Below are 16,101 nucleotides of genomic sequence, written 5' to 3'. Positions count from 1 at the left end.
TATTTCACCACTTTATCACATAGTATTTGAACAAACAATCTCATTGTAATACCTAATTTCTTTTTATAAATTCATGCCCGTACGTTGGATCTATTTTTGAAAGCATAAGTCATTTTTACCCTTTTTGAAAAGAGTTATTTTTACCCTTAGTCTGAAAATAAATTTAAAAGAAAAAAACATAATTTTTAATTAGTATCTAACCAATTAAATCATGTCACGTCATTTAAAAAAATTAAATTATTTGTTAACTTACTCTTTTATGCTTATCATGTTTAATTGATTAAACACTAATTAAGACACAAAAAATTAGACAGTAAATTTAGATCCAAACTAATGACGTATTAAAGATCGATCAGCAAAAAAAAAAAAAAGTAATGTGTTAATGATAAATTATCATATTTACACCAATTTTTGTTATGCATAAGAATATTAATATTCCGTAAAATCTAGGCTATTATCATTGATACAATTTATTGAAGTTATTGCAACTATTGAATAACTTTGAGATTGTTTTACTAATATTTTTGAGTAATCTTGATAAATACATCTTAAAAGTGCATGAGTTGAGATTTTTACACTTTATTCTTGATTCATAACCTTTTTAGTCAAATAATTACACTAATAAAAGGATAATTATCAAGAGTAAATGGGTAAAGGTCTAGACTCATACACTCTTAACAATAAATTCTCCATTTTTTCAATATTTTTCTTCACATAAAAGAAAACATTGAAGAATTATATATCAAGCAAACTCATCATCAATAGACAATATACATCATCTAAGTACAGATACTTGTTGATTGAAAAATCTGGTTTCACAATTCCAGTCTTGAAGAATTGCCAATGTTTCAATCTTGGGGTTATATACTTTACTATATGATAATACATATTTACATCAAGAAACTTTGTCTAATATGTAACCAAACTTGGAACAAAACAAAAATTCTTTCCATTAAACTATCTTCTATCTCAATTGAAAGTTCAATGTCTTGATGCAGTAAGCAAACATGAATGCAAAGAAGACACTGAAGCCAACCAAAACTACAGCAACTTGTCCCATGAAATTTGGGTCGTACCCAAAATGGTTCTCTATGTACCATTTGATTGTGGGTTTAATTGACATCCCAGGAACACTAATGGTGTCTTCAACATCACCGTACTGTGACACAATCAGTCCGTACACTGTCCATGCCACTGGGCAAATCCAATAGTACCAAATCCACCACTTGGGTATTCTCTGAAAAATTCAACACAATTTAATTAATGGGTTGTTCAAGTTATAAATGCAGAGCAGTGTATTTATCATCATTAGTAGTTGTATGTCACTACAAATTTTCAAAAGAGAATGAAAATCCATAATTGACCATCGAGTTAATCATCAGTAATTGACCGGTAAATTATTAATCAACATTGATTAAAATTATCAGTCAATCATTGATTGATAGATCATTTTTTTTTAAAAAAAAAAACTATCATTTTTCTAATGGAACAAAATTTGACATTTGTTAAAATAACGCTTTTAAAAAGGGCATTATATCATAATTCACGCTTGAGATCACATATTATGATACGTGGACACACATAATTTTACATGTCAATTTTACTATCAATGATACTTTAAATAGCTACTTTTTGTACTCACCGGTTTTGGTATAAAGAAACCGGAGAAGAGATTGAAGAGAGCATAGAAAGCGGCTGCGAAGATGGCTGCTACTTGGTGGTTTGGTGTGATTGAAATGGTCATCATTCCATAGTATGTGAAGTATAGGAAGGAGAAGAAGTTCACAAAGAAGAACCAGAAGAATTTGGCCGCTGTCCATTGGAAGCTCACCATGGCATACACTATGAGAGTGTAATATGACGTTTGGACAAACACATATGGGATTTCAGCTATCATCTGCATGTCACGTGATTATGCTTCAATCAGTGGGGTCAAATAGAATTTAGCTTGAGTTTATTGTAAACTTGTTCATTTACGTGTTCTTGTTAAATTTAGAATACTAATATTTTCACCGATATCGATATTTTCATCTTGTGTCACGCACCTGTGCAAGAGCGTAAGGTAAAGCGGAGTACATTCCTGCAGCTCTTTCTCGATAGAACACTGTTCTTTCTACGGCCACTACTGGCTGCACCGTCGAGCAGTTGTTAATTCCCACAAACAGCACGGAAGCATACATAGCTCCAATGATCATGGTCAGATCAACAGTGCTCTCCCTGATGGTGGAAATACAGTTATGGATATAACAAATTAAGTACCTTTTTTTTCCAATCCGAAATATTAAAAGACTGAATTTGTTTTGATGTAAGAAGTGGATACAAACCTTTTAGTTCCAACCTTCCAGAAAATAGTTCCAAGCATTAATGCACAAGCCAAGGTGAAAAAGTATCTAACGAGGTTATAATCAGGACTTCTCCAATAAGTCCACCATTGCTTCCATAGGCAAGATTTGAACTGTCCCCATGTTGACTGAGAATACTGAGTTGGGAAGTAGAGGTCTTTTGCTCCCGGTGGTGGCTTACTTAATTCCTTTACCAAAGACTTGTTTCGCCTGCACATAAGGCTTATATGTCAGCTCAAGACCAAAACAATATAGGAACCATAATTTTGCTAAACATATATATATGAATACAAAATGACTTACTTGTGCAAGGATGATGATTTGTAGTATTCAGCAAAGTCCATCTTAAGGCGGACTTCGGCTGCTATTGAGCTTACTTCCAACATCCACGTCGCTGGATTGTACTTTGGTTTGATTTTTGGCACTCCAGGAATTGCCTGCACCAAGTGAAAATTTAGACTCAGCTACTGCATTTGGTAAAAAAACTCCACTGGACAGAGGGAAAGTTTTAGGAGCATGTAAATTAGTACCTCAAAGTATTCAATGACCTTTTGAGAGTTGCGGCCCAAAGGTCCAGCGTAGATCACTTGTCCTCCTCTCTTCATCAACAGGAGCTATTGCACAAGTGCAAAATTGTATCATATAAAGTCAAAAGAGAAAAAGAAAGGAACAAATAAGAGTGATTGAAAGATAGGTGAAGTTGTTTTTAGCTTTTCCTTACCTCATCAAAGGCTTCAAAGATATCAATGCTAGGCTGGTGAATTGTACAGACAACGGTTCTTCCAGTGTCGACGGTGTTTCTCACGGTCCTCATAACAATAGCGGCCGCCCTTGCATCAAGACCCGAAGTCGGTTCATCCATGAAAATGATTGAGGGATTAGCGACAAGCTCCACGGCAATTGTCAACCTCTTTCTTTGCTCAGTTGACAACCCTGTAACTCCTGGAAGCCCCACTATGGCATCCTTGAGATTGTTGAGCTCCACCAATTCCATCACTTCCTCCACAAAAACCTGCAAAAAAATAAAATAAAATAAAATAAAAAAAGGTACTTTAGACTCTTGGCATTCAATTTTAATATTTTTCTAGTTGTGCAGAAAAGGTAACACAAATCATAGTTCTTACCATCTTTTCCTCATTGCTGACTTCCTTAGGGAGCCTAAGGAAAGCAGAGTAAATCAAGGACTCTTTGACAGTGACTTGGGGTGAATGAATGTCATTTTGTTCACAATAACCAGAAATTCTTGCAAAGGTTTCTTGTTTCTTTGGGAACCCGGAAATTCTAATATCGCCTTCGACATAGCCTCCCGTCTTCCTTCCTGCTAAAACATCCATCAAAGTAGTCTTCCCAGCCCCACTGACTCCCATTAGAGCAGTCAAAACTCCAGGCCTAAATGCGCCTGTCACTTCACAAAGTAGTTGCAGCCTATCCTCTGTTACTCCTTGTTCCTTCATTTCCTGTTACAGAAAACCAACCAAGTTAGCCAATAAAAAATATGGTACTTATGGCTTATCACTTGTAGAAAAATAGGACATGGAAATGGGGTTCTTACCGCGGGCATGTCCACATAATAGTTGACACTGTCAAAGGACATTGCAAGAGGAGTGAATGGAAGAACCATTCCTCTCTTGGGAGCAACTCCATTGGCCCCTTCAAGAGTCGAATCTGTGTTTCTACTTAGTCCATTCCGATTGGATCGACTGCTCATTCGTCGGATTGCCATCTCCCCTGAAAGAGTTTTTTTTTTATTTTTTATCATCACCTAATTAGAAAACTAGACAATGTAACATTCACAATGCATACCACAAATTGTCAACTTTTTTACTTTTCTTGATTCTTACTTGTGTTGTTTCCATCAGAAGCAGATAAGGATCGAGGAAACGACTCAGTCTTCGACTTAGGCCTATGGAGTCTCGGTTCTTCCTTGGATTCTTCTTGGTCTCCCTCCATCTCCTGTGCATCTTCCTCAGATATAATGGCTTGTGGTTTCCCAAGTGCTAATATTTTAATGCAAAAACATAAGAAGTTCTAGTAAACTAAAATAAGCAAAAAGGATCATGTAAATAAATCCAAATCACACATTGAGTATAGTGTTGGTTCTCACGATTTAGATACATAAGCGCGAATGTGAAAAGGACGTTCAAGAGAATCACAAACCCCAGAAGAGCTCCAGCTCCAATCCAATACCAATTTTTGTCAGGAAAAACATTGAAACTTTTAAGTACTGCCACGCCTAATCGGGTCGAATTATCCGAAGCCTACATCAAAACAAAGAATTATTCAACAAATACTAAACAAAAACCAGCTTTTCAAACAACTAAAGGAAATAAAACATAAACATTTAAGTTAAAACATACCAATTTGTTCATCCATCTAGGAGCAAACATTTCATTCACGGAAATGGCATTGAAACCATATGACATAGGTGAAACCCAGTAGCCCCACACCCACCAATTTGGAATTTTATCTGTTGAAGAAATGAAACAAGTATCTCATTAAGGCATTCAACAACTTTTATACACTATAACTAGTTTGAAATTTGTCAATCTATGTTGGTTGTTACAAACCTCGAGGAACAATGAAACCTCCAAGCATGAAAACAAGAAGTAAAGCAAGTGCCCCACCAGTGTTGGCCATGATCATTGTCCTACAAACTCCAGCAATAAGCCTAAAGATCCCAGCAGCCATTTGTTGTATTAGAAATACCAGCAATAGTTGCTTGAAGAACCTGTCAAGCATTTTAACAATCATTTATAAGTACTAGAGATAGAAAAGATCAAATCTCATTTTCCTGACTTCAAAAACATTCTAAAATGAGTCTCCAGTCTACTAAATTATTTTAAGTTAAAGACTTCGTTTGTTTTATATACTCAAACACAAAATATTGATTCTGCTATAGTATTTTTCTCTCACAAAATATTTGAATTCCAAATGTCAGAATCAAAAATCTTAATTTGATTATACCTTCTAAACATGCCTTAAATCTTTTGTCTTTTCGGTTGTTAGAATCTCAACTAAGAAAACACATACTTCCTTAAATTTGCGCTCTAACATATAAAATTACAAAACTAACTTCCACTAAAGCCGCATATGGTTTTCATGTGCTAGTCTTTTTGTTAAGATTTCAACAACAGGCGAAAATACTAATTTGAGATAATTTCAGGAAGTTATTTTGTGACGTTTTAAAAGTTAGAGACTAAAATGTAATTTTAACCCATAATATAAGGATTAAAAATGAGATTAACCCAAAAAGAGAAATTAAAAAAAAAAAAAGACCTGCTAGCTTCGGGTGCAAATCCAATGGTGTAATAAGTCATGATCATCCAAACAATGGATTCAAACACGGATATGGGAATGGTTAGGAGGGCAGTTGGGAGAGTGAAAGTCCATGCAGGGTGGAAAAGGAGGTCTCTTTGCTTGTAAAACACGGGCAGTCTTACAATGGTCAATGAAAGCTGAGAGAAGCCATTGAACATGTTTGTGATCATGGAGAACAACAGTGCACCAATAAAAACAGCACCATCTTGTTCATTTCTAGAGTGCATTTCGGTCCTCAAGAACACGGTCGAGGCTATTATGGCCACTATGATTATTTGGACCGTCTTGAATATGTAAACAAAAGAGTTTCTCTTTATCAATAGCCATTCCTTGTCAAAGCATGCCTTGAGAAGCTCCATTTTGGGGACTGAATATTTTGAGAACACAAGGGCTGCTTTGTGGCTTCGTGCCTTGTCGAATGGAACCGACAGCTCGTTTTCCAGCCGCATTCCCACGTGGAACCGCTCGAACCGGTTTGCGAATTCGCGAACCGGCACGTACCGGTACGGCTTGTTCCTGTCCGCCCAGTATTGCTCTTGGTCTTTCCTTGATGTCACCTGGAAAATGCGAAAACATTATGACATGCATGTGCACATTAGGACGTGTTACAAGCACCTACAATGTTTAAAGTGTCAAATTTTACTACTCAAATAGGAAAATTACATATACTATACGGATGTCAAATTTAACACCAAATATTAATTTGTTAAATTTTAATAATTTTCTTGTTATTGGTTGATGTATTCATTTATTTAATCGTTACAAGGTGATTATTTTCAATTTATTTTGAAATTAGAAGTTTATATTTTTACAAGTTTAAAAATTAATAATTATGGTAAAAAGGTAGCATTGAAGACAACATTATATATTAGCCTATAAAACAAAATAGCATGTTACATTTTACTTGTTTGGTGGCAATGTAACATTGATATTGATATTGATATTGTATTGGCGACAGTCTGATGCTCAAGTAAAAAGGATAATTATTAAAAAAAATAAAAATAAAAAGGACATTTAATTATGTAACTGAAGCGCAATAAAGTTAACAATTTGGCCTACCGGTGAGAATTGGTTTACCTCTTGTAAGAAATCGGCAGTTCCTTTTCTTTCGGGGCAGCGGAAGCCACAACTGGCAAAGAAGTCGAGAATGTGGTCTCGTGGGCCCTGGTAGACGATCTGGCCCTCCGATAAGAGGATAATGTCGTCAAACAGATCGAACGTCTCAGGAGCAGGTTGGAGTAGAGACATCAATATTGTTGCTTCTGTGAGGCGTACAATTTGCTGTAGGCATTTCACTATTTGAAATGTCGTGGAGCTATCTAGACCCGTTGATATCTCATCCATGAAAAGTGTTTTCGTGGGACCCACTAGCATTTCTCCTGTAATATCAATAGGGAAAAAAAATCACTTTTAGAATGAAATATTTAATACCCGTTTAATTCGTCTATTTGAGTTTTTAATTTGAGTTAAAATGTGATTTTATATGAGAATTTTTTTACTGTAATAAAAAAATTAAATATAACTGTTTCTAAAAATTTTTTTTACTGTAATAAAACTTAAATTCTAAACTCAAATCGGTGAAATAAACAATTCTTTATATTAAGGCAACTAATGGTGTAACTTCTTTTTGGCTGGTCCGCGAATGGTGTAACTTGAGTTGGAAGAATGTGAATTCAATCTCGTATGAAAAAATAATATGTAAAAAGTGTAAAAGGGATATAACCTCTTGCAAGAGACTTAATTCCTTTTTTTTAAAAATAAAATAAAATTAACAATCGTATGATATTTAATTGACAAAAAAAAAGAGTTGATGTATATATATTTCTAATTTTTTTATATAATTTTTTTGACCGAGTATAATTTAAAATTGTATTTAAAAGATTAACAATAAATTATTAAAGAATAATACTGATTAGTGAAACGGATCATAACTTATCACTCACGTAATGGTGGAATTTACCTGACAGATATACGTAGACCCCAGCGCTATGCTAGTGATAGGGTCATAATAGCCCAACCGGATTAAAAAAAAAAAAAATTTCACTGCGAAAATGGTGGGTAGGTAATTCGACATACATATATATATATATATATATATATTTGTTTTGTCCTTTAGTTGCTGATGGGCAATTCAACACCTTTTAAATTGTCAAGACCGAGTATATATGGTTTAAGTAATTTAATATTAATATCTTTGGAGCTAAATTCAATGTATACAGAAGTCCTGTCTGTACCATGCACGACTTCGTGAAGTATGACAATGGATAGTTTACTTATCAGGACAAAATTAAGAAAGATGAAGGGGAAAAAAAAAAAAAAAGCAAAGAAAATGTTTGGAAGTTGACCTGTCGTGACTCGTTTCTTTTGCCCACCAGATATCCCTCGCTGCATCTCATCTCCAACAATAGTATCCTTGCATACGTCCAGCCCTAGAATCTGCTCCATTTGTCATTAAAAAAAAAAAAAAACCAATTATACATATAAATTCTAAAATACATACATGTTGTATTTTCTTGGAAACATCTTACAGCTAATTAATCTATTTGTTTAGAAACTTGGCTCCATATTTTTTTGAGGGACTTAGGATCTTTTTCTTCTTCTTTTTTTTTTTTTTTTTTTTTTTAAGGCAATAAGTTTGGTGACCGACCATATGTGCAAAAGAAACAAATTAAGAGGACATAGTAGGCTAAGGGCCCCTCATGGCTCATGATACAGTGGCAAGAGACAGTCTATATAGTAGTCAACAAAGTAGGTGAGGAGAAAATTTTGACTATAAATTTTGGAAGGGAGAAACTACGCCTTATAAGTTTGAGTTGTTATACTTATTATACATATCATATATGGTCTCATTTTTTTTTGAAAATGGAAGTTGTATTATTGATAGCAATTTGCATAACCAAAGTCTAAGATCGTTTGTCGCCTTCCTTGAAGGATCAAGGGAAGTGGTGGATTTGGAATTTGAACTTACTCTGAGAGTGTAGTCAGTAATGAGGCTGCTCTCAACTCCTTCCATTGCAGTTGCCTGAAAATTAAATTGTGAGAAATGTAACGTTGGCTGTGACATGATCGAAACAAGTCATCAAAGTTTCTATAATTTGTTTTTTAATTAGTTTTGATTTCTTACCTTCATGTATAGGTCTAATTCGGCCTCTGGAACGATTCCGGCATCTTTTTCTCTTCTAGCAACCTCCGCAAGGAGATCTGAAACAGAATTAGTGATGATTCAAAATGTTATCAAATCTTTAAAAATCAAAGGAGAAAAATTAATTAGTTAAAGATCATGGCATTTTGATATGTGATTTGCTAAGTATGAATTACCGTATCGAGTCCCAACTCCGAGACACCTCGCTGAGAAATCTAGGGTTTCTTTGACAGTCATTTCACCAACATGAACATCATTTTGGCTAATGTATGCAGAAGTCTTTTGTGGCACAAATTCATTGAGCTTATGACCATTGTAAGTGATTTCTCCTTTGACCTGTAACCCCATCATAATTATTTTTATTATTTATTATTGACATGAGATAAGATCATATATGACATCCATCATAAATTTAGTATGACTAACCTTTAAGCTTGGATCCAACTTTCCAGCCAAAGCTAGCAAAAGGGTTGTTTTCCCTGAAGATGGGGGACCTAATAGAAGAGTCATCCTACGGCCAAAAAAAAAAATTAATAATAATAAAAAGGGAACAAAAAGAAGGTACATTATTACCTAAAAAGATTTTGACAACATTCATTATTTGGGAAAATACATAGTTTTGAGCATCTTAGAGATATTGGTGTGGTCCATTGTTACTTTCACACTTACCCTAGGAAAGTGACTTTTTCAAATCGTTTGACTTTGTTTGAGTTGGTTTTAGGAATTATTAAGGTATATAAAAAAGCAAAGTACGAACCTTGATGGTTTAACAATGCCAGTGGCATCTTTTAGAATGGTAAGTTTGGTTCTCTTAGCCAAACTAATCCCAAGACAACCAAGTGCCGATTCTGCAATATTCAGAGCAGCATTTGGGAGGGTTGGAAGTGCTCTGCTGCCAACATAGCAGTCTGCTTCAATTGTCAAATGCTCAAACCTAACCTCAACTGTTGGAAGTTTGACTCCAACCCTGAAATCACAGCAATATATATATATATATATATATATATATACGATAATTACGAATTGGAGGACTCATTTCCAGTAAATTAGCACATCATCCAAAAAACAGGAATCAGTATTTCACCTTTTTTCGAGTGTGAAGATCATTGAATAATTAAGTGAAAAAATGCCAAGAAATTAATTTATTATAAGCTAATTCGTTAACGTTTAGTGTCCTGAAACAAACATATATGATTTAATTATTAAATTGACGTTAATTAAAAAGAAAAGCCAAAAAGAGAAGAAATCATGAGCGCATAAATAATGAAAGCATAAGAATTCAACAAATCCAGCAGTTTGTACATGTCATGAACAATACTATACAGTGTATGCATGATTGCGAGTTTATTTATATATGTGTCTTTTACCACAACCACTAAGACATTGACTTGGGATTTATTTTGCTTTATCTTAAGAATATTCCATTAACCCCATGAAAAGGATAACTTAACCGTACTACTATCCTAACATTAGAATAAATTATCAAAAAAGAAAAAAAAGTTTTCCAGAAACAAAAAGAAAACACCGAAAATCTCAAATGTTAATGCGACTAAGCTAAGACACTCATATAAATCATATAATTAACCTCTTTGAACATTTGAATATGCACAAAAATCTGTTGAAAAAGAACAACTAGAAGTAGAAACTTACTTGTCAATTCTGTCTCGGAACTTTTTCAAGAACTTCTCATTATCTTCTTCAGCAACCTTGAAAATCCTATCAATGAATCTCTGCCTGTCGTTTATGTCGAGCTTTCGGACGTCGATTACTTCTCTGTGGACGAAACCATTGTTATTACCGTGCTGATTTTCAAGGGCCGGCTTGAAGATGCTCGTCCGCAGCCGATCATACGTCGGAAGCTTCTCGATGGCGGCCCACTTGAGAGCCTCCTCTTCTTCGTCCACGTGGCTGCTGCTCCTCCGAGAATGGTTTCTCGAAGCGAACATCTCCTCCATGCTCCAGCTCGCTCTGCTCACGCTCCTACTTATGCTCCGCCCCATGCTCCGCCCCCTCTCCGCCGCCTTTTCGATCCCCTCCATTCTTCTATAATTCTCCACCTTCATTTTATTGCAATGAAAAACCGCATCAGTTTGGCATCATGCGCTCTTTTTTTATATATTTAAATTACTAATTAATTACCAAAAAAATACATCACACTTAACTTACCTTATATATATAACTAGTTGAGTAATTTCTTAGATTACAAGGTAATTAATTAAAATTAGGGAGTTGGTTTATGTTGGAGTTTCGAAAAGTTTCCAACAATTTGATATTCCTATAATTTCTCACTCTTTTATTCTCTTGTTATAAAAGAGTGAGATTGAGGAATATGATTTTCCAGAGAACTAGTACCACTACAAGTCGTGTGCAAAGAGAAAGTTTGTGGCTATTTATATATACATGCAAAGGGGAGGTGATACAATCAATGATTGGATATCCTCGAGAGAAACTTCAAATTATTATTATTATTATTTTTTTTATCAATAAAATAAGACTCAAGGGACAAAGGGCCTTTAATTACTTAAAAAGTATCCAAATTTGACTACTTCCTCAATAGTGGGGTCCATATGCGGTCACGTGAGTGGCACGTGTAGTGGGGGTTGGTGACTCTAGGATAACACAGCAGAGTGTGGGTGGCTGTGGGGTCAGTCATAAAGTCAAAGAATTCCAGCGATGTGGGACTCCTTAATTTATTTTCATTTCTTTTTTTTTTTTGGAAGGATATAAAATACGGTTTCGTCTCCGGTCCGGGCGGCACATATCTTTTTAGCCTTTTAAACGTTAGTGCTTAGAAATGTATGCCACGTGTTATTTGTTTGTTTAATGTGATAGGTACTGTGGTCTGATTTGATGATAACTGGATATGGGTACAGCAGGGTAGTTGGCAGGAAGGTTTTGGTAGTATTTAAAATTAATTCTGTTTTTATTTTTCATATTTTTTAAAAATAAAAAATAAAAAAATTTAGTATAATAAAGATAAAAAATAAAAATAAAAATAATTTTTTAATTTAGTATAAAATTAGGAAGAAATAAAAAATGATATTTAGTCATTTATTATTTATTATTTTTATTTTCTCTTATCTCGAGCAGAGAGAAAGAGAGAGATATATTAATGAGTTTTTTTATACTAAAAATAATTTTTTAATAAAATTACTAAATACATTTTTAAAAATACTTTCTATCTGAGATTAAAAATGTTTTTATTTTTATTTATATACAAAAAATAAAATTATTTTGAAACGAGTTCTAAACACGCCTTTTATTTTATTGAGTAGATGGGCAATATAGTAATATAACATCAATTAAATAATACAAAAACGTTAATTGGAAATGTCTAATAGGAACGACAGTGTATCTTTTTTCATTGAATATGTAGAATGTAGGTGAAATAAGTAAAGCAATGACGTACTAACATGTACATTACTGGAATTGTATCTTTCAAAAATTGGAAGTCAATGTTGTTTTATAAACGGACGGTGGAAATTGTGATAATGTTTTTAGAATTGGTTCCAAAACATTTTTATTTTTTGTATGAAAATGAAAATGAAAACGTTTTTATTTTTATTTTGAAATTATTTCTGAAAATGCGTTTGGTAGTTTTTCAGATAAACGAGCGCAGATATTCATATAAAAACGTTTTTGTTTTTCATTTTTAGAAAATTTTACACCAAACTCGTTTTCTTCAAACTTTTTCATTTTTCATTCTCGAAAACCGTAAAAAATGGAAACAAATAGGCCCATTATTTTTATTTTCTTATGCACGATATATAATTATTAGGTTTAGTGACTAGTTGAGAAGTTAAAAGAAACAAAAGAACAAGAAAATAATTTTAGAATACAACACTACTCAAGTTGAGTTTCGAGTTAAAACATAGTGGTTTAATCTTGTAGTGTTTAACTTAGACGCTCTAAATTCCGTACATCATTTCTCGACATACACATGTCAACGTACATCTCGAAGAATGGGATTAATCGCAAAATTGGCAGTGGAAACTAGCCGCGAGTTGCCGACAGTTTACAAGACGGGTTGTCAGAACGATTAGACTAGCCGCTTATCAGACAAGTCATCAAACGTGATTGCTAACTTGGTATCCAAGATCAACACGGGAGATCCTCCTTTTCAGCGTATATTCCTAGCACAATTTTATACCTAAACTACCGGCATAACCCAACCCAGACACTAAAGTAGGCCGGGCTGAGACTAAACAATAGTAACAAGAATCTGACCAGCCGGTTTGGTCCAACCCAAATTTGTAATTATACTTACAACACTAAAGCTTTATGGATTAATCGATACTCTTGTTTGTATGAATATTGAATATTTTGTTAGGTTTTTGTGTTCTATGAATGTTCATATAAGGTTATTGACTAAGGTGTTTGTTTAAGTCAAATTACTATTTTGAGAACGTTGGAGGAAAGTTTACTCCAATACTACATATTACATATAGTCAAAATCAACAGTGATCAAGAGTTAAAAGATAATGTCTGCATTCACTATAGTTGATGTCATGCACTTCTCATATAGTAATATTGATGTGTACATATACGATCAACTATACTATTATAATTATCACAACAAAAATCTTATTTCTGATGTTATAGTAAATGATGATCAAAGTAAAAGAACCATCGTTAATCATGGATGATGAGAGAACTATTACAACCACGATTACTTCCTATTATATTAGTGCTAAGAACACTTTTTTTTCTATCCATAAAAGTTTTTTTTTTTTAAATATTTTTGAATTCTTAAATAGTATTTCTGTCATTACACTAGTCAAAATTGAGTATAGACTTGTTCAGAGTATGAACTTTGTTTCACAGTCAACATGTCCTAGTACATATGTTTGATGAAGTTCAAAATGAATGGTATACTTTCTAAATAAACCCAAATTACAATATATATTACAAAAACTTTTTTAAATTTTATTATGATTGATTGTGATATTGTAATTGATTTAGCAGGTAGAAAGTAGAAAATAATTATATTAGAAAAGATTGCACGGAAAAAATGTTTAAATAGAGACATTTGAAAAAGGAAAAAAACTCTTCACCAAGGGCAAATAAATTAGAAAAAAATATATTTAATTAAAGACATTTTTAAAAAATAGTAAATAGGAATAAATTAGAGAAAATAATCGTTAATGAGGAGGGGGCATCTATGAAATTTTGTTCATAAGGGGGCATATATAAAATGTTTTTAAAAACGGATTATTTTCATAAACACCTCTTAAGTATGTACTTTATTTCAAAGTGTTTTTTAATTTTTTAAAACAGTTCAAAACACTAATCTATAAAAAACAGGTCAATTTACCCCTTTTATCCACTTCTGTGTCTCACTTAGATGGAAAATGCATGGCAATAAAAATGAGTATTAAAAGTTAATTAAAGATATTTAAAAAATAAAAATATGTTATTTAAATATTAATAAATAAAATAAAATGAAATCCAACATTCTCTTCATCTTCATCAATGGCAGCCCATATTCATAGTCTCCTACGCCAAATTCCCCAACAATAAGCAACCACTTTCAGACCAAAGAAACCGAGACAACCCGACAAATTTCCATTAGAAACAACTTCCTACGGCGATTTTGTGGCGATTCAAATCAGGGAGAATGAAAAAAAACAAAAAGAAAGTTTTGAAAGTCACGTTCTTTTTTCTTCAATGGAGGAATTAAGCTCGTTAACTCGGAAAATTTAAATTTTCAATTTGAATTGAGATTTAATATTTTTTAAAAATTTTTTATTGTAATAAAAAAAATTAGATATGATATTTTTTTAAAATTTTTTATTATAAAAATTTAAAATTAAAAATTTAAATCGGTGAAATTAACGAACTTAAATTTCAATCGAATTAAATCTCGTGTTCCTAAGTTTTAGTCCCGTTCATTTCACCGACAAATTTCCGTTCGATGCTTTATGAAGCTGTCGCCTTCTCCGTTAGTGAAGAAATCATGTACTTCGATTAAACTTTTTTCGTTTCATTCAAACATCTCCAAAACCCAGATATGTAAAATTAAAAAAAAAAAAAAAAACAGATTCAATCTTATTCAAACAACGCTGCCCCTCCGAGGCCATCCAACCTCATTGTTGAGCAACCCACCCCAGTCACCGCCATGGAACTCAAGCCAAGCCGACCCATCCCCTGCTTGCAACCCTTCGCTTCACACCCCTCGCAACCCAAGTCGAACTTCCCTCTTCCCTTTGCAGCAGCCCCTTTCGGCAACAGAGCCCCACCTGTGCAATGATCCCCTCAAGCTGATGGATCATGGAACATACACATGGAGAAGACGATGCTTTAGGGTCATATGTTTGTTTATTTTTTAAAATAGTCTGATCTGCTTTTTTTGTTTGTTTTTATTAGTCTTCAAAATATTATTCGTATTTTGTGGATGTGTTTATTAATTTTTGTTAATAATTAATCTCTTTTGATCAGTTTAATTTTTATTTTTAACGTTATAATGAGTGTCACGTCAGTCAAAAATTAGAATGGTAGATGGGAGTGGATGAAGAGAATATTTTAAACGATTTTTTATATATTAAAAAATATTTTAAACTGTTTTAAAAAATTATAAACACTTAAAATAAAGTACATAAGATATTTATAAAAATAATCATATTCTTGATTCTATTTCCTCCTTTTCTCTTTTTTTTTTTTTTATTCATTATCATTGCAGGCCTCATATTATTTTTAAATATGTCTTGTAATCCCTACACCACAACACACTTAATCAAAAACTTAGCATGCCCTCAACGAAAACCAATCGTCCATAAAGCATCGAACGGCTATAGTAATTGTACCGGACTAGTCAGCAAAATTGGGATTTTCAATGGGAGACAATTCTTATAAAATATATACGTTAATTTAAATTCTTAATTTAAATTGATTTATAATTTTATGTAAAATTTTTTTATTATAATAAAAAAATTAAATATAATTATTTTTTAGAATTTTAAACTTAAAAGAGTTGAAATGAACGGAGCTGTTTAATTATCATTTTATACGGTTGGCAGTCTCTTAGCTGAGCCCATAACTTGCTGTTTAACTTGCGGCATAGGGTAGGATTGACGTATGGATGGCGTCAGATATCATGCTTTCTTCTTTATTACAACACTTGGCATAAATATTAACTCTTTTTTTTTTTTTAAGCCATTAATTTTTGGACGCAAAGTAATAAACCTACCGACCAACTCAATTACTTTTGGAACATAAAATGAATAAATTAGTTACCACGCTGAAGATCTATAATTAACAAACCCAATGTGGGAAATGGCTTTCTTAGTTCAACAAGATAAG

General features: G+C 33.1%; 1 protein-coding gene across 1 annotated transcript; it reads right to left on the bottom strand.

The window, feature by feature from the left end:
* Positions 1-815: 815 nt before the first annotated feature.
* On the bottom strand, positions 816-11,142 carry LOC21408935 (ABC transporter G family member 29). Its single transcript, XM_010099836.2, has 23 exons — positions 10,969-11,142; positions 10,453-10,859; positions 9,560-9,769; positions 9,229-9,313; positions 8,979-9,138; positions 8,785-8,861; positions 8,629-8,682; positions 8,006-8,096; positions 6,738-7,039; positions 5,619-6,217; positions 4,910-5,070; positions 4,700-4,809; positions 4,447-4,600; positions 4,184-4,339; positions 3,895-4,070; positions 3,467-3,799; positions 3,064-3,354; positions 2,873-2,956; positions 2,646-2,779; positions 2,325-2,552; positions 2,046-2,217; positions 1,643-1,897; positions 816-1,237 (listed from the first exon to the last, which is right to left on the bottom strand). The coding sequence occupies exons 2-23, from the start codon at positions 10,839-10,841 to the stop codon at positions 965-967; spliced, it is 4,494 nt and encodes a 1,497-aa protein (XP_010098138.1). The 5' UTR covers positions 10,842-10,859; positions 10,969-11,142; the 3' UTR covers positions 816-964.
* Positions 11,143-16,101: the final 4,959 nt, after the last annotated feature.

This window comes from Morus notabilis, unplaced genomic scaffold (assembly GCF_000414095.1).
Source record: "Morus notabilis unplaced genomic scaffold, ASM41409v2 Scaffold307, whole genome shotgun sequence".
Taxonomy (NCBI): Eukaryota; Viridiplantae; Streptophyta; class Magnoliopsida; order Rosales; family Moraceae; genus Morus; species Morus notabilis.
Note: the sequence above shows the minus strand (reverse complement) of the source record. Positions and strands in the feature narration are given on the sequence as shown.